The sequence below is a fragment of the Borostomias antarcticus genome (genome assembly GCF_949987555.1).
Source record: "Borostomias antarcticus genome assembly, chromosome: 17".
Classification (NCBI taxonomy): domain Eukaryota; kingdom Metazoa; phylum Chordata; class Actinopteri; order Stomiiformes; family Stomiidae; genus Borostomias; species Borostomias antarcticus.
The window spans coordinates 24,255,843-24,281,949 of NC_140250.1; the positions used below are offsets into that span (position 1 = coordinate 24,255,843).

The 26,107-nt window shown below is 47.6% G+C and overlaps 1 protein-coding gene across 1 annotated transcript in view; it reads left to right on the forward strand.

Annotated features, from left to right (window-relative positions):
- The first annotated feature begins 1,610 nt into the window (after positions 1-1,610).
- The window catches only part of LOC311320516 (R3H domain-containing protein 1-like), a 48,970-nt gene continuing 24,473 nt past the window's right edge, over positions 1,611-26,107 (forward strand). Inside the window, exons 1-2 of the mRNA XM_084452281.1 lie at positions 1,611-1,710; positions 24,762-25,027. Coding sequence (XP_084308407.1) covers positions 24,836-25,027 — 192 coding nt within the window. The 5' untranslated portion in view covers positions 1,611-1,710; positions 24,762-24,835. The remainder of the gene's footprint in view (positions 1,711-24,761; positions 25,028-26,107) is intronic.

Below are 26,107 nucleotides of genomic sequence, written 5' to 3' on the forward strand. Positions count from 1 at the left end.
TGTCATGAATGTTATTTGAATGCAAACGGAAACCCTCTTCTTAACATTATTTCTGTTTTGTGTTACAGGTTTATTTGAGTTTGTGCATAATTTCATTTTAACACTTCGTTCCTTCCACTGAAAACAAGCCAGGATTGGAGGGTGGCTGCCTACGCATCTCCACAGCTCAAAAAAAGAATTATCTCTGCTGCATGGGGTTCTGGCCCTCCTCATAATCAACACAGGCCTCCTACACAGGCGTTATGTAAAAATTACAGGGCAGTACAGTAGATCACCCATCTTTTCACAGGAGTATAGGCATACACGTCAGTGGCTGCATGGCTCTTGAAAAATATCAATCAGTTTAAGGGCGGGAGAGCATTTGCTTATCTGAGCCTGACCATTCAATGCTACGTCGCCATTGTGTTTTACAAGCAATCCCCACATAGATGAATCTGACAGTGGCAGGATGCTGCATGGCAGCAAACGATAGACAGACATTAGAGAAAGAGAGAGAGAGAGAGAGGGGGGGGAGAACAAGAGAGAGAATGAGAGAGAGAGAGAGAGAGAGGGGGGGGGGGGACGAGAGAATGAGAGAGAGAGAGGGGGGGGGGAGAGAATGAGAGAGAGCGAATGATGCTGGCAGCAAGAGGTGAGATGGATAATGCACAAGAAAGAGAGCATCAGAACATAAGGTGATAGTTCACTTGTGCAAAGTACCACTAAGGGTAAGGTGAGGCTTGAACAGCTTGCAGCATTGTCTGAATGTGATTCCCAGGGAGGGTACTTCTCAAATTCTTAGTTATCTTTGTCTTTGTGCACAAATTGATAGTTAGTATATACCATGTACTATATACCATGTACTCAAAAAGCCACCTGCATCGATCAAAGGGCAATAGATTGCCTTGGAGAAAATGAGCTGTGAGAACAGTGTGTTCAAATCAATATCCCAGGTGGTTAACCTGATCTTTAGGCTACTGGCAAACCGAGGCCTACAGGGAAGCCCTGTGGAACCAACCATGGTGTCCTGTAAATTGACTACTTGACCCCCCCTAACAAAGCGACAGTTGTTCCACCCGCAAGGCATTGATTTCAGTACACAGGTTTGGTCCCTGGAAACCGGACATCCCTAGCTAAGCCACTTTAATTGCCCTGGGATTCATTCAGCCCTGTAGACCTAACAACCATAAAGAAAGTGGAAATAGTTGCCTTATCTGACTGCAGCTCTGGTGATGGGGCAGACTGTTGAAAAGTCTGTCCTTTGGAAGTCCCAAAAGTTGACCATAAAAAGTAGCCTGTTGTGAGAAAGTAGGCTAAACAATAAAATATTTTCACCTGTGCACTCCAAATTAGCCTATCCACCAGTTTTACAAAAATAACTTTGGTGAAAACATCATAGCCTACTAGACTATAGCCTAACTTGGCCAATTGTGAAACTATTTGAACACTCTTACTGCACAACCTAGACAAGAAACGGTACAATTTCGTTAGTTTGGATTCTTCTCCTCTCGGCACCTTTGTGGCATGATAGGTGAAAGCGATTGGACAGGAGAACATGACATTCATGATGCTTCCCTGTTCACCCCCACCCTCCTGCCCGTCCACTGCAGACGCTCTGCCTCCCCCCGCGCTGAGCTCTCATGTTGCCGATTTGGACTGGAAATAGAATATTAAATATATAACCAGGCTACACCGCAGACCAATAACTTATATCACAACCTAACACATACGGTAAGCAGAGTTTGACTGTATATGAATGTACGAAATGTCAGTTTCACGTGAATATTGTTTGACCATATTTGCGCAGCTAAATTAGCTGGCTAGCTAGCTAATGTTAGCAAGCTAAGCTAGCTAGCTAGCTATTCGAGGCAGCCAGCTGCATCAAGCAATGAATTATATTACTCCGGTTAGCATAGGCCTGCTAGCCAGTTAGCAATGAACCTAGCTGGCTAGCCAACAAGCCGAATGAAAACAAAGCAGGTTTTTTCTGAGAAGTGTTTTGTGGCCTGCTAACCATGTGGAAACCCAACTAGACTGACGTTTTCTTTGAAACTATACTAGCAGTTTTGCTAGTTTAAAACTTTCTTTCATAATTTCTATGCGAGGTTTTCGCTGGCGAGAGCTAGCTGGCTAAATAGTCGCACCATGCGAGGCCTGCCATCATTTCGCCAGGCGCTGAGTATAAGGTTCTCGTTTAGTGAACCCGGGTCGCCCCGCGGTGTAGCTGAAATAGTTCAATTTCCCAGAGTGTAAGCCGGGTGCGTTGTTCATGACAGACCATCCGGCTTAGCAGTAACAGATAGATACATTGTTAATAATATTTATGTCTAAAGTATTGGCGAATAAACTGATCTTGATTTGTGTAGTCCGACCGATGTAACCAGATTTAATAAGGGTAACGAATAGACCCAGTTGTAGCCAGGCGGCTAGCGTTTACATGCATGATCTCTATAACCCGAGTCAGGCTACCTCTCTCTCTCTCTCTCTCTCTCTGTCTCTGTCTCTCTCTCTCTCTCTCTCTCTCTCTCTCTCTGTCTCTCTCTGTCTCTCTCTCTCTCCCTCCCTCTCTGTCTCTCTCTCTGTCTCTGTCTCTCTCTAATAAACGATTGTAAAGTAGGCCTACAATTTCAAAAATAGTAGTGCTCTGCGAATTGACTGTTGAACATTACACTTATACAGACTCAGAGTAATTTCTTTGCTAGTTAGCCAAGTTAAAGTGTCGACTCGAGTCTCTCGCAGATTTGCATGTATTTTGAACCAGATTCATTTCAACTACATTGATTGTTAATTGATAGGCTTTTATCTGACCTGTACAAAATGTATACTGCAGCATCACGCAGGTTAACTTTCAGGCCTTAAGTCCCGGCCACACATGCAGCATTTTCCTTAGCCTTTCTTCATCATGTCATACTGTAATTTAGCTAATGTATAGGAACATCTCATTAACTTGGGTATTTACAGTACGTTATAGAGCCTACAACTTTTGACACTTTTGCTGTCATAAAGCTAGGTTGGATGTTTTTGATGGCCATTATAAGATAAATAAGATAAGATACTTTAATAATTCCCGTAGGGGTACTTTGATTTACACCAAAGCTATATGGGGGTTCTTTATGAAATTAAATAGTGTAAGGTAACTGATTCACTGTCCAATCATCTATTAGTGTGGCAGGAATTCACTGAGGTAAGAGGTGTGTTGGCAAGGGAAGTTACCTGCTTTTCCTTTTCTCATCTCACTGACAGTCTCGCATGATGGATAACAGCACAACACTTGTTCTCAAAGCAATAGTTGATCATCTGGGAAGGTCCTGCTCTTCTTTCAGACTTAAGTGACATCAGCCCCAGCAACTGCATTACAGTTATGAGTCTCCTGCTGGGCTGCGTAGCACTACTGTGTTCAGATACCTGTCTGCTTTGAGTGGTTCATAATAGCTACAAAACACGTGAGGTTCTCTGTAACAGCATCACACAGACTAAGTGCCGGACTGTTGCTCCCTGTCTTCGAGGGTTGAGAGGCCAGGCTCACTAATCCATCGGGACACCCATTTACTCGAGGGCATTAAGCCAATTTGTGAAGCACTCCACCAAGACAAGGTGTTCAAACAAGCGCAAGTCTGCTCTCGGGTGGTAAATGGGGCCGGACTAAGCACTGCCGCACGCTGTGCCTTATCGCTTCCAGAGGCTCCACTGTTAGGCCTGTCGCCGGGTAGAAACAACCAACACCACACTGCTACTGATGCTTTACCTCCCTCCGGTTAAGACGTCCCGGTAATGTTCTCCAGCTCTGGGTTTTCAGACCGTCTAATCTCATTACTGCTAATCTGGGTCTCAGTATTGTTTGGCAGTGGTCTTTTTTTTTTTCCTTGTGGCCTGTATCTGTCAGGGGAATATTAATGGTGCTCAGGTGATTCATGAGCTCCGAGGTAAGGTGAACAAACGCCTGTCTGCTACAACCAGGCCCCAGGAGGCTCTCTCCAGGGTAGCACCGCCTGCCTGCCTCACACTTAGTTTGCAAACAGCACAACCCCTCCTCACACACACTTAAAACACTCACACGTAATGCTAATGCATGCACACACACACACACACACACACAAACACACACACACACAAACAAACAAACAGACTACACACACTGATACAGACACACGCACGCACGCACACACCTGGAATGCACCCTTCCCTTGATTTTAGAACGTGTAAATAGGTCTACGTTTTTCACGCTTCGTTCTCTCAAGTGTTTTGTTATGTGATTGTCTGTTTCACCTGGCCAGGCATTTCACTTTTCCTCTCATCCCCAATCATCCTGTTTTGAAAAATGGGAATTGGTGACGTTGCAGAGCAGCAAGGAGTGGCTGTGATGAATGGAATAGCTTACCTGGCTGCGATGCAAAAGTCCCCCCCCCCTCCCTGCTAGTCAAGACTTATGTGTTTGCGAGCTGCCCTTTGGGTACCTGTGGTGCCTTGTGAATCACAGGGGTGTTGCAGATAAATGAGAATTCCTCCTGTCGTGCGATGAGGAGGCTGCTGGAGGAGGATGGAGCTCCCTGGGCTCCTTGGGCCCAAATCCAGCAGGATCTTTCTGGCTCTCTCCCCAATTCTAAGTGTTCTTCTGGACAGCTGAGCTGTAGTGTCTGGTCTCTGAGCGTTGTTGAGAGGGTCTCTCTGAATCCTTGACAGGTTTATCCAGTACACACTTGGTCTTTATAGGTAGTTTTTTATGATCCATTTTTAAATGTAGTTTCTTTCTTTGAGCATGCTGCACCGGTCGGTTCATTTCAAATTGCGCCCTCAGATGATACGTTTCTGAAGTTTATCAGCCAGCTTGCCAAGTAGGAGATTTCAACCTGGCTAGTTTCTGCTAGCCTAGATAGCTGTGGTTCCCAGCCAACGTTAGCTAGTGTCCTACCTACCCTAGTTTACATTTTCCAACATTTGGTAAGCTGGTAACATTTGACCGCAATCAATTTGAGGTATGAAGTCTTCGACGGGGACATTTTCCCAGCTCTCCTGCAGCTCATGCGTCGCTGTCCGTGCAGGCTTCCCTAGCTACTATCAGTTTGCAGGAGCCTATCGTGCATGATTGCTATTTGTTTTGATGTGACTGACCTGAAGTCAAGAAAAATGTCATTTGAACCATCCCTTTGTTAAAAAAAGGCATAATATGGCCCTAGTGGTGGCCTATTGTAGTGTGTGAAAGTGTTACAATTCTGCAGTGTTGTTTCTGGGGCAGTTTTAAGTTGGCATGGTCTCTCCTGAAACTTTTGGGTCCTACGGGAGCTGGTGCATTGCAGAGGGAAAGAAAGATGGAGCTGGTGCCCACTTGCAATTGAGGACATTTCTATGACCTTTTTACTCGTATCATATGACTCATGACAGCCATTATATTTTTCCATGGTTATTTTCTTTGAGAAGCATCTTTTTGCTATCGCAGTTGCCACTTTCCCCTTCACTTTATCTCCCTATTGGCAACCATTTGCATATTAAAAAGTATATAAGCTTAGGTTACTTGCCTCCCTTGTCTGATTCTCTGCTCCAGCCTCAAAGGCTTTCTGCCATCACTCTTTCAGAGTTGATGTTTCATCTCATCTTGCTTTTTCATCTCTCTCTCTGTCTTTCTCTCTCTTTCTCTCTCTCTCTGTCTTTCTCTCTCTCTCTCTGTCTGTCTCTGTCTGTCTGTCTGTCTGTCTGTCTGTCTCTGTCTGTCTGTCTGTCTGTCTGTCTGTCTGTCTGTCTCTCTCTGTCTCTGTCTGCCTCTCCCTTTCTCTGTCTATGGAAATATGACCACAGAACTGAATTCTTAAGCCTTATGTACATTAAAGGTCCCATATTATATTCCTTTTCAAGTATAGGTCTCTGAGGACCCGAAAACATGTATTTGAATATTTTTGCTAAAAATACCACTCGGCCTAAGCATTCTAGCACATCTCTATACCTCTCTGTTTCATTTCTGTTCTCGACAGGCTGTTTCTGTGTCTGTAGCTTTAAATGCAAATTAGGTGCTGTTCCCCACGCCCCACTCCGGAACTGGTTGTGGCTTTCCGTCCGTTAAAAGGTTTTGTGGCCAGTCCCTAACCCAGGCTGGTGAAGCAGACACAAAGTGATTAGCACACACATATAGGTTTTTCCCAACTGTAGCTGTAACATTGCCATCAAAAATAAACTTTATCCACTCAGCTCTTCTGTCCTCTGAGGCTGGGGCCAATGTAGCCTAGCAATTTGTGCTGGTCTGTGCAGCCAACAACATTGCAGTTCCCCATGCGTAGCTCTTATTTTGTTTATTCGGAAAGTGATGCAAAGACATGTTCGCTGCCTGGCAGCCAGGAAAGAATGCACTTTTCTTAACTTTTTTCCTAAGTAGTCATCTTTATAATGTGCTACGTTATAAATTGCTTGCTAGCTTCCTCCAATAGAAGATGCAGTTGCTCGCGCTAAAAGAATGTGGAATGTGTACAACTAAAATAAAGGCTGGGATATGGTAATGATTGGTGATTGGTGAATTCAGTTACGTTCTTTTGCGACGTTTAGAATGAACAAAAAGGGTTAATAAAATCCGGAGGATTCCTAATAATACAACTATGGGGAAAACTATAATACTTACTAATTAGTTTTTTTGCTTCCCTCTGGAATATGTAGAGAGTGGGTCGTATGCCCACCTCCCTTGTTCTCTGTAAAGCGCATTGTGTTGCCTCTGGGTATGAAATGCGCTATACAAATAAAGCTTTGATTGATTGATTGATTGATTGATAATAGGTAGAAAATTCCAGATTTTAATAATGTATAAGTGCCAAACGATGTAAAGGGCTTTCAAAGGATATATATGGGATCGTTAATATATAGGGACCTCATCCCTGGTTTACCTGCAGCTTTTTCATATGACATCCATCACAACTCCTGCCTTCCCTTCTGCAATGTGAAATCTTGAGATTTGTCAGGCTTCTCCTCGGAGACAGGCAGACAAACAGACAGCAGTTTTATCTACTCGGTCCTGCAGTGACCTGACTGCAGGCTTTAAAACCATTACACCCTCAGCCCCATCAGTCTTTCGTGTCTTGTGAATGCTCGTAGAATTCCCAGTCATCCGTCATGAGAAAAAGGGTCATGGAGCCAATTAAATTTCAACAATATTAAGGAATAACCTGCGACAACCGGGGGTCGATATCATTTACAATGCTACGAGGGCATGTCCTGGACAAAGTTACACATTTATACCACTGGTGGAGAGCTGGAAGCAAAGTTTCAACCTCTATTACACGAAGGCCTTAGAAACACAGAACGACGTGGTGGAGATGAACCCTTTCCACTGTGCGCTCCTATTCAGCAGCAGTTCAAGGCTCTACACTGTTAGTTTCTGGATATCTGAAGATGAGAAAGTTGGGAGTCTTGTTTGTGCCTGCCTAGTATTTGCAAACGGATTAATATACATGATTTGATATTTATTTGGATGGAAGTATGTGGCTTGATCGCACTGGATGGAAACCCATGTTGACAGAGTCCAACTGCTCCCTACTTCTCCCTGCTCTGGAAGCGGTGACGCTGTCTAGCAAAGCTGGAGCAACGCTAGCGCCAGCCAAAGCCACACCTTGTTGTGTTGCTTGACGCTTGACTAGCGATCGCTAACATGCATCCAGGTCCACATCCGTAGCACTGGGCTCCTCGGTTTCCTGTTCATCTTGTCGCTTTGAATAAAATGTGATGCCCTTCATCCGTCCCTGACGGGAGTGTTCACGCGGATCCTCTCGATGTAGAGGCTCGAAGTCCAGCCTCTGACTTAAATAGGATAGATTTGGCTCGTTGAGCTGAATGTTGCATTACCAGCAACAAAACAGCAGAATACTACAGCTGAGGCAGCGTTATGTTTTTTTCTGCATAAATCCCCAGTCGTGCAAATATTAGATTTTTTCGTTCGCACGCATCTATTTTTAGTCGCACATGCGGGTAAAATGGTCGCACTCGAGAGCCCTGCAGATGCTGTTGTATTGTTGTTTTGCCGTCCTTTGCCTCAGCTTGGATGATACCACTTCCCTCCCCGTGCTCCGCCTCCCCCTGTAGCCCCTCCCCTTCTTGGTGCAGTCTGCCAGCCAGGCAGGGGGTCCTCCGGGCTCTGTCGAATCAAGGTAGAGGTCGATCAAGAGGACGAGAGTTGACCTAATTAGAATACGCACCTGGCGAAACCCTGCTACCCCGCCCCCGCCCTGCAGAAATGATCCATCCCGCACCTGCATCTTCTTCAGCATCGCCGGCGCGTTGGGAGCGAGAGGAGTGAGAGAACCGCTAGCAGTTGTGTCAAGTGCTCATCCCTGTGCCGTGCGCAGCGCAGCCATTGTTGCAGGTAGAAGTTCACAGCCGAGGAGCTCCTCTCTAATTGCTATGGATCTCTTCCATGTGTTTCTAATTAGCACTACTTTCCCTTTCTCCCTTTGATTTCCCCCCACTCAGAGGGAGTGATGCAATATGCCCGGTCCTTTATAAGGGGCTAATATCCCTTTGCAAACACGTCTGACCTTTCTTCCGATGCTCTGTGCTCCGTACCTGTTGGCAGAAAGGTCAACGTCTTGAGGGAGTTAAGGACTGGAAACTATAACCTTAATCTGCTGTGTAAGGGAGGCGGCTGGTACTCTACACACACACACACACACACACAGCAGCCCCGCCTCCCTTGTGTTTGAAGATGCCAGCCGGGGTGCGCAGCGCACACCGCGTTGGGAATCAATAGCTGTGAGCAGTGACCTGTCTCCTGCCACATTAATATGCTGCATTTGTTTATGAAGTCTAGGGTGGGCAGAGGACACTGTCTGGAGTCACATATTCATTTTAGGGCATTGCTCTACCGGACCTGGGGGAAACAGCACATGGTGGTTGCTAAGTAACACGGTGTCCTATGAAAAGCCCATGGGAGAGAGTGATTTTCAGATCAATAGCTGTGGTTGGTACCGTGGAGGTCGCTATTTGAGCAGCAGGGTTCGCCACAGACCTGTGTTCTGCTAGCGCATATGTCATGGTTTAATGACTTTTACCCATGACTTCTGCTTCTTTGTTGGGGTTGTTTGTCATCACGATTGACCCGACCAATGTTGCGAGTTTAGACCAAATATTATCCTTAGGCTCAAGTTGGAGCGAAATCCAATGCAAGCTAACGTTTGGCTGTCAGGGCGCATTACATGTTCCGCACTGTTCCCCCCCACCACACCCCCCGTCCTCCGTCTCGGTACGAGGGTGTCACAGTGAAGAGGAACAGTGTCACAGCTCGGTGACATGCGGAGCCGGGAGTGCATGTGCAGCTGTGGAACCTGCCTCTCCCCTAATGAGGAGGGAACCGTGTCCACAGGAGCTCTTGTCACGTTCCCCACCATAGAGGAGCAGGCTCTCCCTACACCCCAAGGGACCTCATTAGGGTCTTTTTCCCCCCTCTCTCTCTCTCTCTCTCTCTCTCTCTCTCTCTCTCTCTCTCACTCTGTCTCTATCTCTCTCTCCCTCTCTCCCTCTCTCTCTCTCTCTCTGAGAATGTGCAGGAATCGGTGTGTCCGTGGGGAAAAATGTAAATAAATGCATTTGCCACCCCCATTTTTTCCTCCTTCCTGAGAGCAAATTGCAATTCGAGACTTAATTAGTAAGCACTGCCATTACACTTCCTTTATCATGCAAATGAATTGGACAAGCGATTTGGAAGTGTTGTCTCACAAGCCCTGTGCCAGGTGTTCCCAAGCTGAATGCTGGGTCTTTTTGTGTGTGTGTGTGTGTGTGTGTGTGTGTGTGTGTGTGTATATGAAAGAAAAAGATAACTGCACTGTGAAATCGTAGGACAAGCTATAATTATTTGACAGATGATTTTTTTTTCCCGCCTCCCTCTTTTTCCCAGCTATTGCTCGAGTGACGGGGCCACTCTGGTTTCCTTTGTTACGACTGGGGAGGGAAAAAGTGCAGTGATTTGCAGAACGCTGCTGTTCCCCATTCAGTTATTCACTCGCCCTTCCCTGCGGGTGAACCTGCCCGAGGAACTACCTTTGCCCAACATGTGGAGACTGATAGTCCAAGTGTTCCACCCCAAAACAGGGGGAGTGGTCAGGGGCTCGGGAGGTAGAGCGGCCGGCTGGGGATCGCAGGGGTCCCCGGATCGATCCCATCTCCCGGCGTTGTGCCGAAGTGCCCTTGAGCAAGGCACTAAACCCCAAAATCGCTCACGTGCGCCCCCCCCCCCCAAAGCCGCGCCAGGCTATTGCCACGTCCAAGTTATTCCCGCGATGGACGCCATTACAGAGCCGCGCCAGGCTATTGTCACAATTCAGTTTTATTGCTTGGCACGTTGGACAGACATTGGATACACATTGGATAGCTTATAATCGGTCATATTGTCATGTAAATACTACTTTAAATGTGTTAATGCCATTGATATAGCCTATGAAATGCAAAAATGAAATGAAAAAAATGAAATGCCTTTCATAGTTAATAGGGAGCGTTAATACCTTTAATCGTTTGTAGATGTGTTAATCCGGCCATTCCAACATTGAGTTCATATCAAATGAACGTTGGATAGTCTTGTTGGATGGGAATAATTGCTACCTGCAGCATTCAGTAGCCTACCTCATGCTGAAAAACTATATAGACTTTAATAACACAATGTGCCTTCGTTTAACGCAATTTGCCACGTTGTTTCCTATTGTAAGAGTCAAGAATATTTTCAGGAATAGAGAGAATGCCTATTTTCTGCAGCATGTAGGCTATATTTTGATCTATGCACAGACAATTTTGTTTTCATAAACAGACGCTAGAAATGGACTTCCCTTGCCAGAGGCACAAAAATAAAACTAATTATTATTCCGTTTTGCTTATATTAAGTACTATTAATTATTTATAGTGTTATGCAAATGTGTGTGCTTGTCAATTGTTTATTTGTTAAAATAGCTTATTATCAGATCATATTTGATATCCGTGAAAGCCCCTGATTTTTGGCATTTCATGGTAGGCTATTGCTGTGAGTCATTTCAAGTAGGCTATGCTGATATTTACCAACACAACAGACACTGGAAATAGCCTTTCTAATGCGTGGGCATAGACATCTGTTGTTTTTACATGATGTATTTACAGGGAAAAATGGAATTAGAAAATAACTTGACTGTGCGGCCACCACAACACACACAGGCTATATTGTTCTAATAAAAAGTCTCAATACTTTAATAACTGGCCTTTTTGTTTAGTAAATGGTTTGATCCATTGATTTAAAACGAATAACAAGCAAGTCTCATTTCAGTTTTCTGTAAAATCATTAATTTCAAGAGCGAGGCGTGGGAACGGACAGTTGCGCTGAATAACAGGATCGCAGTGTTGCCATGGCGCAGCTTTGACACTTAACCTGTGGCGCAGTACCCAGTGCTGTTGTCTCAATCTCCGGGCCTTTCTGTGCGGAGTTCTCCCCACGTTCACAAGGGTTTCCTCCCAAAGAACCTGTATTGACCCAAAAGACATGCCAAAGAACAGATGCTCTTCATTCCGGTCCCTGACCAGGACCTGGACTGAGCACTTGGACTTGGTCCCCGGGCGCCATGAACGATGGCTGCCCACTGCTCCTGGCTGCCCCTGGAGGACGATGGCTTGGATGGAAAAATGTAGGGAACAATTTCCACCGGCGACGCCTGAAGTTGCATGTGTGTGTGTTGTGCCACGTCGCAGTCACTGTGTGCAATGTGTGTCACTGCGTGGCCAAAATACAGACTTTCTATAAGTATAAAATTAGCTTGGATGGGATAGATAAGGGTCTGGATGGATTATCAACTTCAGTTTTTTGAACAAGCAGGTGTCTGGCGACATCACACAGTGTAAACACTTGATCTGCACATGAAAGTGAATAATCACGCTGAACGTTACCCAATATTTAAGCCATTGCATTTGCTACATCCCAGCTGTAATGTAACAGTGCTGCGGTGTTTAAGCAAGCTCACTTCTTCAATAACCTGCCTTTTGTTCAACGATTCAAATTAACGAATGGCTTGGCTCTAACTGATTAGTCAACATTTTCTTTAATCTAAATATAATCACACAGACGAGAGAGCGCAGGCAACTCTATTAACTGAACAAGAGTGTGCAGGAGTGGAGACAAAAATACTGGGAGAAGAATTGCGAACCTGCTTGTGAATGTCAAACTTTGAAATCAAATGCTAATTTCGCTTGAATTTCAATTGAAAAACGTGCGGAACAACAGATCGCCAACGCTGTCCATTAGGGCTGGGTATCGATTTGAATTTCAAGAATCGTTTCGATTCCGATTCACAAGGTTCAGAATCGATTATCACGATTCAATTCGATTCAATATCGATTCGGTTAGTGTTACTAAAACCCTGTTTTGTTTTGTTTTAGCTGTAACCTTAATCACATGACTGCCAAGTTATGCAACACATCAATACTACTGCTGGGTATCAATACTGATTTCCATGAATGAATGAATCATTGAATGAATTAATGAACTATTCATTCCTTCATTTATTCATTCATTCATTAAATAAATAAAAGATCGATTTTGGGATTCATGAATCGATTCTGAACCATTTGATTCAGAATCGATTAATACATTTTTAAAACCCAGCCCTACTGTCCGTCCTTGACGTGGACAGACAGGAGAACTTTGGTCTGCTCCCAGCTGCCCTTGGGAGAAGGACAAGCAGAATGGATTAAGAGCAGAAGCATTCCATTGGTGACCCTGATGCGCGTGTGTGTGTGTGTGTGTATGTTCCTTGTGTCGCCCATTAATAGACACGTGTTTGAGTCATGCTGTATGACAAAGAATTCTTATTTTTGTCCTGCAGTAGCGGGTAGTCTAAAGTTTAGGGTCATGGAGTTTTTCTGAGGGACATAAGGGTTCTCTGACGGCCCCATCACCAGACCTCCTCCCTCTTTAAACCAACTTATTCCAACTACCTCATCCACTGGGGCTCCATTGTGTAGGCGGCCGTGGACCAAGAGAAGAGACAATTTACAGGAGGCAGTTGGCTGGTGGTCTCAGTCCTCATTAAATGTTTTGGACGTAGACAAACGGGTTTGTCTTTTTGATTTCATAGCTTTTTTGCGAGACCGCCATCTGTTAATGGCTCAGTCTCAAAACCCTGGGAAAGCGGACAGAGGGAAAAGTGGGTGTGACAACATGCCTGGGTAGAGCGTTCTCCTACGCCGAGCCAGAGCACTCAGGCTGCCAAGACACTTGAAGTGCATTAAACCACTCATTCCAATAACCTTTGCTTGATGTTGAAGAGCTACCACCCCCACCCTCACGACGGAGGCCATTGTTAATAGCCTAAAAAGTGACCATCATCATTGTACATACATTGGTAATAGGGTCGCACTTTATAACTCCCACATTATAAAGCATTTATAATAGTTAACCATTTGAATACGACCACGTCACCGGCAAAATTGTAAAAATATCTTCTTTTTTTTCTTCTTTTTTTTTTTAAATCCAACACTTCCGGAAAGCTGAGAAACGCTTTCTAGTATTATATGGAAAATCTAATCAATATTTGGAATGTTCTCACTCTACAGGGTTAAAAGGGTTAATTCACGATATATTAACAATAAACCAACAAGACAAATTCTCTCCCTGAGAGACTGATGATACAGTGATGAAACTATAGCCCATCAAGTAGGGATGGGAATTGGCAGGGACCTCTCGATTTGATACAATCCCGATACTTGGGTCTTGATTCCATATATATTGCGATTTTTCCGGAAATTGCGATTCTGTATTGCAATATTATGATTTATTGTTGTTTTTTAACACTTTATCAGGGAAATCAGTTGAATCATGCCTTCAAATACAACAGTCAACTTCACTTGGAGCTTTCCAAGTTTTATTTCAGCTTAACATGAAGTTCTTAACATTAGCTTCACGTTGAATATTATTTCTATCTTTCTTAGTTTTATTTGGGGCCTAATTCTTAACATGGACTCACAGGGCAACCAGCAAATAGAGAAAATACATTAAAATGGTTGGAATGTATAATAAACTGCATACAAACTGCACTAAAGTGTTTCTTTAAGCTGACAGTCACCTGACCTAGCTAGCTGCTACGTGAACTTTGTGAAGCGTTCCGCTCTAGCCGGAAGGACATAATGACCGTATTTGCATCAAACCTTTTTCCGCCTCAAATGAAATTATAATACTTTTTTTTTTTTTTTTTTTTTACAAAATCGATTCAGGCAGCATGGTGATTTAAAATTCATCACACACAAAATCCCAATTTGCAACTGAATCGATTTTTTCCCCCATCCCTACCATCAAGGTGGTTGATGCTTCTTCAAGCTGTTGTAGAGTTTTAAATGTTTTCACTTGCACGCTATTTTAAACCCTTCCACTCAGTGGCAAATTTCTGCCTTGTTGCTGTGTTATTATTAGACTGATTAGTACTACAATGTCAACGTTGGCTACCTCTCAAGGTACACTGTGTGCAGAGATTTCTGTGGAAAAGGGTTCAGAAAATAGATGATATACTGGGTATTGGCAGCAACCTTCACATTAATCGGCACTTTTCTTTCATTTTCCAGCCCTGGTTCTCTATTGATTCTTGATCAACCGTTTGAGTGGGCGTAGTGTCTTGATTAATAGTCGCACACTGCAGTCGGTCTCCGAACCTCTGAAGGATTGTGTGTAATTAACAGATGAATGGACAAGAGGCTCCTCACTCCCAAAGAGAAAGCAATGGGCATGGGCTGCACTTGAAAGTTGAAGCTATCAAACACATTTGGAGAGGATTTTAATTTTTATTCTACATTTTTAGCATTTTAGCACTGGTGATTTGCGCCAAAAAATCCTCTATGCAGGAAAAACCCTGATCATAGCTATATATATAATTAAAATCCAATCATCGTTACATAGCATTCAATCATAGTTACATTATTCATGTTTTAAATGGATTTAAAATGTCCTTATATTCCCTTTGCCCTCAGGATCACTTCCAGGGAGTGGGGGAGGGTGTTTTATTTTCAGCTGTAATTTTACATTTTCTGTATCAAATATGTATTGTATCGCGATACAATCGTATCGTCACTCATGTAGCGTGATACGTATCGTGAGGTCCTTGCCAATACCCAGCCCTAATGCAGACTTTCTTTGAGAATATTTAAGGTTGGGAGTATGGATGCACAATATATTGTTCACATTGGAATTTCCCAGTTATTGTTCAGATGATATCCTATTGGCTGATAATGCACTTCTTCCTCAATATTCTCGATTAAGTTAGCCTACATTATTTGGTGTGAGCCAAAACTATATATTTTTTCGAGTGGTAATGAGTATCTGGAAATGTAGTCCCAATCACATGCTGATGATTTCTGTCCTTTTTGTTATATTAACCCCCTTGCCCCAGTCATCGGCCTTAAGCTGTCTAGGGAATTCTTCCTATGAAATCAGTAAAAGCCCATATTGCACTCGCAATGCTCAGGAATCTGGGAGATTCAATTCTCAATGGCATATGTGTGCGTTCATCCTCTCTTGTGCATTGGTGTAGTGACTCACGTTACACAAATCATAAAACCGATGGCAACATAGGCTATAATGTCCAATTAAAAAAGGCAACTTGTGTAATTAGAAGAGGACAGTACAACCTAAAGCGGTGGAATATATCTATTTCTCCTGCTATCTAGTCAAACTCAAACACGTCATGATACAACATTTTTGCTGCTTGATACAAAAGGCAAAAGGAAAACTTGTACGGTAGTCTGTCTGATATAACATGAATGATTCAGACCAATCACAATTGTCTAGTTGAGTTTTTAAACGATGCTAAGCAGCCCTGCCCCGCCCCCGCTGGAAGGCGAGTCGAATCAAAGGAAAATGACAGAGAAAGGGGACGATCTAGTGGTTAAAAGAAAGTCGACGTCTGACATTTGGCGTTACTTCGGCTACCGAAAGGCTGATGTAACATCAAGCCTGGCGACAGCTCAGGTAGCAATTAGCAAGATTAGAGAAGACGACGAGAACTAATCGTGGACTCCCATGTCTTGTTTTACATATCGCAGTATATATCGCAAAAAGGTATATTGCTGCAATGTAAGTTTTTGTCAATATCATGCAGCCCTAGTACAACCTTGTAAAGCAATCGTACTCATGTATTATTGATGACTATGGTAGAGTAGGAGGAAAATTGAATGAAGAAGTGCTTCTGCTCTGCTCCTCTCCCATCTCTAAATAAAGCACTCTTGTGTAGCATTGATGCAACGTTGATGGCAGCGTAACACGACGCTTTCGGTGTAGCTGCCGCCTCCATTCCGGTATCGACATTCCATAACAGAGTCTCCCTACGAGGGGAGTCTGCTTGATAAATCGGCAGTAATCTGAATCCATTTCCTTGCCAGCTTGCTTTGCATTCAATTAATTAGTCTGAGTGAATATTCCCCAATTACAAGTGCAACAGCCTTACTCACCAGGGTAATGTGTAATGGGTTTAATCTTCCATATGTATTCCAGTGGTGTTTTGATAACTGATCTAGTCGGCCCAGCAAGGTGTGGAGTGCTGATAGGGCACCTGTCTGCACAGACGTTTGCAACAGTGTGTGTGTGTGTGTCTGTCTGTCTGTGTGTGTGTGTGTGTGCGAGCGAGAGAGAGAGGGAGAGAGGCAGCTTGCTACAGCAGACCAGCCCACAGCACTTAAGAGTGATGTCACCTCATGAGTAGCCCCGCCTCCCGCCATGACTAGCCCCGCCTCCATCACACCTTCATGTGCTCGCCAGGAGGTGACAGTGAAACCTTGTACTCCTAACTGTGTGACAGACCAACTGGATGAATTCAGCTTGGCCAACTTGTGATTTTTACTTACGCTGAAACCCTCAGGCGTGAGGTGTTCTTTTAAAGAAACGGTTCACTCAAAATAGCGCATCAACCCGTATTCGGTTCCCCTTGAAAGGTTGTGTCGGTGTATTTCGGGGGTAACTCGAAGAACTTTATTTTGAGTGGACTGTCCCTTTAATGAAATGTGGATGGAACAGGGAAAAGGATTCAGTGAATCGACGCGCATGCAGTCGCCGCTTCCCCGCGCTCTGCCAGAAGGGTCATTAAAGCGTTGAGCCAGACGCTCCCCTTCCTGCCGCCCAGGGATGGTGCAGACGCTCAGGCAATGTCAGCCGTTTAAGGAGTTATCATCAAATATTAATCTCGTCAGGGATGCCCAGGGATAGGTTTTAATCTGAGGCTGGAGCCTACCGGATCTAATGCACCAATAAGGTTTCGGGTTGAGCTTTCAAAAACAAACGCTTAGCTCTCTTAACTCCCCTTTTTTCCCTCGCCCTTTCAATTGATTCTCCAACTTTCTCATCATCTGCTTATTACCGAGGCAATTCAGCCCGGCGTTATTGCCAAACCCCATCTCTCTCTCTACGCTCAGCTCCCCGCGTCGTCGCAGAGTAATGTAAACAAATTTAATGAACACACCGACTCCTGATGGTGGCTTGTCAGGGATCTGTAATATATTATTGAGGGGAAGAGGAAGCTTTCCCTGAAACTGTAATTCTGGAGGTGTGAGAATCACATTTGTTTACAGCACAGGGGTGCCACATGGACTCCGGTAATTGTCTTCTGTTGTTGTTGTTTTTTTGGAGGGGGGGGGGGGGTAGTATTTTTCAGGCGTGGTGTGCGTCAGCCTGAGCGGTTAGTGGGGAACGATCAATGGCAGAGTGGTGGATCTCGTACTGTTCCCGCTCTTGGGGAGGAGGAATGTTGTTTAAAATTGTTTCCATTTTAATTACTTGTTTAGGAGAAGCTGTTTGAATATCACAGTCTTGTCTTTCTGCCGGCAGGAAGCCAGTTAGTGTGTTTATAAGAACGGGATAGGCTGTCAGCACTAGGCTGTTTAATCCTTTCTGTATTTGTATTTGATTTAAATATAGTGAACCTTTGTGTAACATTTTTCCATCTTTTTTGCGTGGTAGATTTGTCTAGGTTCGGTATTAATCTGCTGCTGTGGTTGAATTACCAGCAGTCACTTCTGAAGCCTGTGCTATTTAATCCATTCCAACTATTGCTCCTTTTGTTTTGCCTCCATGAAGCAAGATGCTTTGCTAGCGCTGCCATCCAGCAAGGAATAGCCAGCAAGGAATAGATGGAAAATTGTGCCTCAAACAGGACCAGGATATATTTCAGAGCGGTATTTGTTCCTGCTCTATATACATCGTGTGTCTGCCTGTATCGTCCAACATAACCCCCCTCCGTTGCACCCACCCACCCCCACACAAACTCCTACACACTTTGAGTGTGATGTGTTTTCGGGGGAGGGGGGTGGTTATTGAAGGTTGGGGAGGGGTGTGGGGGGGGGGGGGGGAAGGGAGGGGGGGGGTTAGTTGAGGAAGGTAAACCTCCCACAGCTCTCCTCGGCGCCCCCAGCTTGGGGGCCGTATCGCTAATGAAGTGCTCAATTTAGCCGGTGACGCGCCGCCAGCCCGGCCGCGCAACCTGAGTGGCTGAGCCCGTCGCTGACATCACACAGCCCAGCCGTTGATTTGCCGCTGTCTCCGAGGCTGCAGGAGCGAGACTCTCTCCCAGCCACGGGCTCTGGTACTTAGGCTGCAGACTGAGCGCGCCTGTTGAGAGAGGTAGAGTGAACGCCAGAGCGCAAGAGAGAGAGATAGAGAGACGGGAAGAGAGAGAGAGGGAGAGAGAGAGGGGGCTGTCTCGGGGAGCGCTTCTCCGAGCAGCAACTTTCACAGCCAATGCAGCCTCTGGTACTATGGAAACTAAACCCCTGACCAATGGAAATAATGGAGGCTACAATGTGGCAGGTGAGCGAGTGTGTGTGTGTGTGTGTGTGCGCGTGTGTGTTGTGTGTGCGCGTGTGTGTTGTGTGTGTGCACGTTTAAGAGATGCAGGAATGGAGATTTACTGTGACAATGTCCAATGAGCACCTTTTTTTTGTGTTTTTTGTGTGGTTTTCTGTGCATATATCATAGAAAAACATTTACAGTTTTGTCGGAATAGTAGTTGAAATAATGTTGCTGTGTTGTTGGTTAAAGCAAGCAAGTAAAGTCAGTAAGTTTGCGGGTCCGTGGCTTCGTAGAAGTTCCCGAACTCAGCCTCCGTAGAGGGGACGTGACTCCCAGCTCACTAACAGCATCCCTGTGATTCTTTGCAAAGTTGTCTTTGGTCCCAAATCTGTCGATTTCCTCCTTGAAAATATGGTCATTTTGCACTGCCCTGTTTTTCTTTCCCAAGCGTTTACTTCCCTGGGTTAGAAAAGAGAGAGAGTGAGGGAGGAGGGAGGGAAGAAGGCGGTTCAACCCCCCCCGTCCCCGTCCTCCCTTCCCCCCCACCGGGATCTTTTGATGTTCCCTGAATAGCGCCCTGGCACTCCAGCCCAAGCTGCTCATACCCACTCTAAACCCTCGCCCGCTGTGCCATGCCCGGGCCGACCGCGAACGTGCACGCGGCAGCGAGGCACCCCGTCACCCCCCTCTCCTCCTCGGATGGCGAGTCGGACCCCGTGGCCAGCAGCCCCGTCGGGCTGGGACGCTGACAAGGCGGGGGGAAGGTTGTGTCGAGCGGAGAGCAGATCCTCAGTGAGACTCTGTTTGCCAGCTTGGTAGGGGTGAGAATAGTTTTTTTTTTTCTCTCTCTCTCTCTCTCTCCTTTTGGATAACTGCAGTTCCGCTAATCAGCATTCATAAGCCGTTGAGCCGCGTTGATGGTAGTGAAGAAATGTCATGGTTTGCTGTTTTCCTGTGCATCCGTCAGCAGTTTCACACTCGTCTGTTTTTCTAGGTGCATTCCTGGTCTGTCGTTCTCTCTGCTGATGAATTGTTTGAATGCCGCAGATAGCTTGATCACTTTTTTTTTTTTTAACAAGCTCTGGATTTTTATGCTAATCGTTCACGGGTAATTGCGATGATTCCATTTCACGTACGATACCTTAGGGGACCATTAACAATTATTTTCATTGCTAAGTGCGTCGGGTGAACTATGGTGTAATTGCTTGTATGTAGTTTCCCTGAATGTGTGTTGCTTCTCATTTCTACTAAATAGGGCACTCAAGTTCGAGGAAAAAAAGTGGGACAAGGTTACGTGGGAAATGGAGTTGGTCGCAGGCTAACCCAGCGGCTAGTCTCCCTCTGCCACTCTGATGTCCCTGCTGCACTCTCAGTGCCTCTCATGTTCATTGACATCTAATGAAGGGGACATGGTATTATATGACTCATTTGATGGGTAGTCTGAAATGTCACTGCCGTGCGGTGATCTCTAGCCTGGCGGTCCGAGTCGGCTCGAGTCAGCGGTCTTTTTCTCGCGCCGTGATGTTCGCTGCCCCTCCGGCCGCTCTGTAACGGGCTGAACGTCCGAACCGACGCCAGCCAGGGAGATGCGGTCAGGATAGCGTCTGACAAGACGTAATTGCATTAAGATGAGGGGGAAGGCAGGGGAATATCTGGCTCTTGAAGGCAATTAAGCGGCGTAATTGCTGGATGGATGGAGCGCTAACGCTAACCTCCTCAGGAAGTCCTCATTAGGCGGACGGTTCTTTGTGTGCCATGAGTGGCAGACGACGCACCGTCTGCTGAAAGTAAAATCCTTGGGGGGGCGGGGGTTTGAACCTTATCTTCCCAATTGAATTTATCCTGCTCGGGTCCTGCCTGCTAGGTAAGGTTAGGCGCGCGCCACAGTCCTCCGTGATCAGCTGCCCCCTGCCAGCCAGTCAGTCCACCTGCAGAGAGTGTCCTTTAAACGTCTCCTGGGGGGACAGGTTAGATGACGGGTTCTGGTTGGACCCCATTCACATCAGACCAGGCCATTATCGACGGCTGTGTCGCGTTCTACAGCCCCCCCCCCCCACCCCCCCCTGGACGGACACATGAAATATCTACACCCTGTAAGGAAGGGGCAGATTGTAACGTTTGATTAGCGTGTTGTTGCGGGGGGCGAGTCCACGGCCTTGGGACGAAGGTTGAATGTATTTTTTTGAAATCTCCCGTTAAAAGACAGCAGCAGGGGAGAGGTGGCGGCCGTGTCCTCAGTCTGGGTGAATGCGGAGGGATCTTGAAAAGAAAGAGAAAGCTTTAGTGAAACAGCGGGCGGTCTGTCCTCGGCGCGCCTCCAAGCGGAGCAGGGGACCGTCTTATTTCATGACGGCCGAGCCTGAGGGGCAGAGGTCTTAAACCGCGCAGTCAGACCCCCCAGTGGCGTTTTCGCTCACTCTTTTCACTTTTAATGTGCACTCCTGTGCGTGCGAGCGTGTGTCTGTGTGTGTGTGTGTGTGTGCGTGCGTGTGTGTGTGTGTGTGCGTGGTGTCAGACATTACCCCTCAGTAATTTGCATTCCTTTTCAACGCCAGGCGACTGCCAGTCATCCATTTATATAATTGGCTGTGAAATAATAATAGTTCACCTAGTGCCGATGGGGGATTGTATTAATAAGGACGCTACCCCCCTGTGTGTGTGCGCGTGTGTACGTGTATGTGTGTGCGTGCGCCCGTGTGCCTTTTTTGGGTCTATGTGCTGCTAAGATAACAGCCGAATGTAATTAAAGGTTATCATCGTTATCACCCCTCTTGTTTCATATTTGTGTTGGGATCTTAGTCTTGAAAAATTAAACCAATTCATTGGTTACATGTCTCTTTTCTTCTCTTTTGGCGTTGAAGAATCCACATGAAGAATAAGGTGTCATAAATATCTTAAATCTATCTCTTAAATCAGCACAACGTACAATTTTATGATATGGTTTATGCAGGCTATGCTGTTAATTCTGTTCAGTTTATGCATGGGTCAGTGTGTCTGTAATTTGAATATTTGTCTGCCGTAGCTCTCCCCACGTCTCATAAATGGTGAGTTAGTTAGTATGCGCTGAGACGCCTCCCTGGCTCTCATTTTACAGATTGCAGGAAGAGGCGGCAACGTATTTATCTAGACTGACAAAATCAATACCTCCCCACGCTAAGCTGTCACTTGCTGACAACAACACAGATATCTCATTTGTATCTCCACACAGATCCATTCGCAGGCTCGCTGACCGATAGGAGGCGCACACACACACACACACACACACACACACACACACACACACACACACACACACACACACACAAACACAGATACGATCCATTACACCCACCTGGATCACAAACCCTTCACTTTCTCAACCCTGTTTAGTGTGCGCGTGTGTGTGTGTGTGTGTGTGTGTGTGTGTGTGTGTGTGTGTGTGTGTGTGTGTGTGTGTGTGTGTGTGTGTGTGTGTGTGTGTGTGTGTGTGTGTGTGTGTGTGTGTGTGTGTGTGTGTGTGTGTGTCGTTCGTTCGTTCCCACTGGTCAGTCCCAGTTGTGTTCACAGCTCGGTGTAAACCTAACCAAGCTGTTTGAGCTGTGAGTAGACAGTGCTGTCGGCGTCTGGCTGCAGCTTCCAACCAATTAGCAGTGAATGTCCTGGGCTGTTCAGGAGCCTGCAGCTGCTCGAGGCGCCAGCCAAAAAAGAAGCAGCCTCTCTCTCTCTCCCTCCCTCTCTCTCTCTCTCTCTCTCTCTCTCAACCCCCACTCCCGACTGAAGAGGTGAAGAAGAAGAGAGAGTGTGAGGAGAAAAGCCCCCGGAGGAGGACAAGAACCCCCATACGGCCTTCTGCTGTTTTTCCCGCTTGAGAAGAAAACGGAAAATGCCCGTCTCTCGCTTCTCCGAGCCGCTCCCGTCTGTTTGCTGTGAAAGCATTGTGTGTAAACTGTCACCTTGGAGGAGGAGCATATGTTAATAGAAATGATGCAGTCATGAAGTGATTGGGGGAGGGAAGTGGGGAAGAGGGGGCTTATGAACATATGTATCACGACCAGTGACACAAGTCTGTGTCTGTTCGACACACCACATGGTCTCTCAGGCCGTGAAGCGCGGAGTCGAGGCGACGTGTGGTCAGTCATTATCCCTCGAGCGTTCGTCCCCCGAGGACCGGCGTCTTCCGTTTGGGCGCCTCGTAGAGATTTCCGTCCTTGTGGCTCGTCGCCGGTGCTACGACAAGAAGAGGCGTCCGTACCCTCCCCTCTCTACCCTCCTCTCCTGTCCCTCCCCCAACACCGCCGCCTCCTCTCCTGCCCCCCCTGAACGGGCCAGTCTGTGGGGGCGCGGGAGGGAAAAGGTTGACCAAGCGTGTGTGTGTGTGTGTGTGCTGAGCGCATAATTGTCCTTGAGTAGTCTGTTTAGGGAGGAGCTGGAGGAAAGCATGGCGGGCGCGGGTGTCCGTCGCCCCCCCCCCTGACCCCCCGCGGCTCTGCAGCCGGCAGACGTGAGGTTTGAGGGATGTGGCGGAGGGCCGTTGGCAAGCTGTCACCCGCCCCCGCGCCCCCCCCCCCCCCTCACACAGGGCAGGCGGCCGAGCCAGCAGCAGCCTGGAGAGGCGGAGGGGAGAAGAGAGCCGAACTCTGACATCACCACATGCCCGGTGACGGTCGGCAGCCAGAGAGAGATGGCGCGCTGATCTCGCGCGCGCGTGCGTTTGTTTTTCGCCGAGAGAGAGGAGAGAAAGACGAGGTGCCCGTGAGATCCAGAGACACCGCAAATTAACACGCCCACGTACGGTACGCGGAGAGTCGAGTGTGTCAGCGGCTGCGTACGTACGTGCCTGTGTTCGTGTGCGTCTTGGCAGTTCGCTGCCGACCACCGCCTCCCCCCCCCCCCCACCCCCCTCCTCTCCCCCTCACTCCCCCCCGCCCCGTCAGCCCCTGGGATCCCGATCTCATGAATCCCAATCAGCTGAGGCTATCAGCGGCTTAAATAATGCAGCAGAGCCCGCGCCGGCTCCATTAGCGTGATAAATGCGCTACATCATCAGAGCCGGGGCCCTGGCAAGTGTTTGCTTAGCTGCGCCCTGCCATTCCCAGCACGTCCCTGTCACCTCGCGCCTCCAGCAACGGCAGCCCAAAGGCTTGTTTGTGTTTTTTTAAACCCGAAACTCACTCTCTCCCCCCCCCCCCCCCCCAGTGCCGAGTGGCACTCTTCGCGTTTAACAGGTTCGCCCTCCCAATTGTGCTCTGAACGGGAATTAAGTGCCGTCAAATTGCACCGGGCTAATAGCCATCGCCAGGCGATGGAGTGCATAGGAAGTACGATGTTGTCAGACCTCAGGCGGTTGATGCTTTTGAGGGTAACCGACAGAGGCGGTGGTTTTCGGGGGGAAATCTTAAATCTCGAGGCCTTTCTTCGGCTGCGCCCCTGGCTTGCGGTCTGAAGAGGGGCCCGAAGGTAAGCGGCAGCCGTTGTTAGACGGATTTCGGAGCGAGCTGGAAATCCACTTGACCTTCTGGCTAAGGGGTGGGGGGGGGGGCGACTTCCTCTCTGGAACGGTTGATCGCTCTCCCCCAGTTGGCTCAACGAGAAATGGCCCCGCTCTCCGTTAAGGCCCGCTCCACAGTTTCTTGACCTTTCTTAACTTGGGGGCCAGAGAGCAGAGCTCTCCAGGGTTAGCAGAGCACTGAGATGGAAACGTTAGCTGGAACTGTGACAGAAGCCCAGCCTACACACAGCACTATACCCTGGAGGCCCCCCCCCCCCAAAACCACAGGGGGGTGAGAGCGGATCAAAGACTCAGGACTGAAGTCGGCGGTCGATTCGCAGGGAAGACGATTGCCATTCAGCTGGAAAGACTACAAATCAAATGGTGCTTTTAGGTTGGGTGACTTGAGTTTCTGTCGAGTACAAATGGAGGTGAAAACGAGTGACTTTGACCGCTCTCTTCGAAAAGCGTACGGAAGAGGCGTTTTTTTTGACGAGACTCTTTTGATTGTAGCGAACAAAGGACACTGCTGGAATATTACTGAATAACCGCCCTCGTTTTCCTCCTTCCTTCCGGCAGGTCACTGAGGGGCATGAGAGCCGTGTTGGAGGCCAGCGAGGTCGCGAGCCGGAGCCAGCCCTGGTGACGGGGACATGGGCCTCTTCCTCAGGGCTTCCAGCAGCACGCTCCTCGACGCCACAAGCCGCCACCCGGCCGACCGCCACCCAGCCCGCAGGGACCCCGCCAACGCCACCGCTCTTCTCTCTGCTGCCGCGCCGCCAACACCACCAACACCACCAACACCACCACAGCAGCAGCAGGGCCAGCACTCAGCACTGCAGCCGGTAAACTCACACACACACACACACACACATGAACACACACACACACACACACACACATGAACACACACACACAGACAAACACAGTATATAGAGAGACAGACCCAAAAAACACACAGTCCCGGTCACACACACACACAGACACACATGAACACACTTTCACACGTAGACAAACACAGTATATAGAGAGATAGACCCAAAAAACACACAGTCCCGGTCACACACACACACACACACACATACACACACACACACACTTGCCAGGTCTTAAGAATGTCCAGAGACGGCAGCCTCCGGTAGTCAGGTGGGGGAGCAGCGAGAGGTGGCGTTGGGGGGGGGGGCGGGGGGTAGTTGGGGGGCGGGGGGTAGTTGGGTGGGGGGGGGGGCTGGGCTATAAGAGAGAATGGGAAGCCGGCCTGGTGACAGGCTGCCAGATAAGAGAGAGAACGCGGAGAGATTGCTTCCTCTCCCAAGACGAGGAGGAGGCGGCTCCCCTGAGGCCCTCCCTCCCTCCCTCCCTGCCTCCCCCCTCCCTGCCTCCCCCCTCCCTGCCTCCCCCCCTCCCTCCCTGCCCACCGAGCGCCCCCGGCAGAGGGACCAGGCCGCATATGGGGGGTGTCAGCGTCCCTCTCGACCTGGCGGACTCCCTGGCAGCCCGACCCCAGCCCTCCCTCTCCCTCTCCCCTGCGCCATCTGGGCACACTGAGGTGGCACCTAGCACTGCCATACAGGGAGAGAGAGAGAGAGAGAGAGAGGGAGGGAGAGAGAGAGAGAGGGAGAGAGAGAGAGAGAGAGAGAGAGAGAGAGAGAGAGTGTCACGTGCATATCTCACCCTCTAATGTGTTGATGGAAGCTTTTGGATGTCATCGCTTCTCATTAGCACTTGTTTCGAGGCCTGTTTTTTCTCCCTCCTGGGCGCCAGGTGCCGTCCGCGTGCCCGGGGAGTTGGTTTTTCATCAGTTGGGGTGTCGAGCAGGGAAGTAGGTTGGAGTGGGGGGTTTAGGAGGGAGGGGGTGGTCTGGAACAATGCATTATTGCACAGTGTATGAGTATGATATTGGGTGATTTGTCATGGAGGGAAAG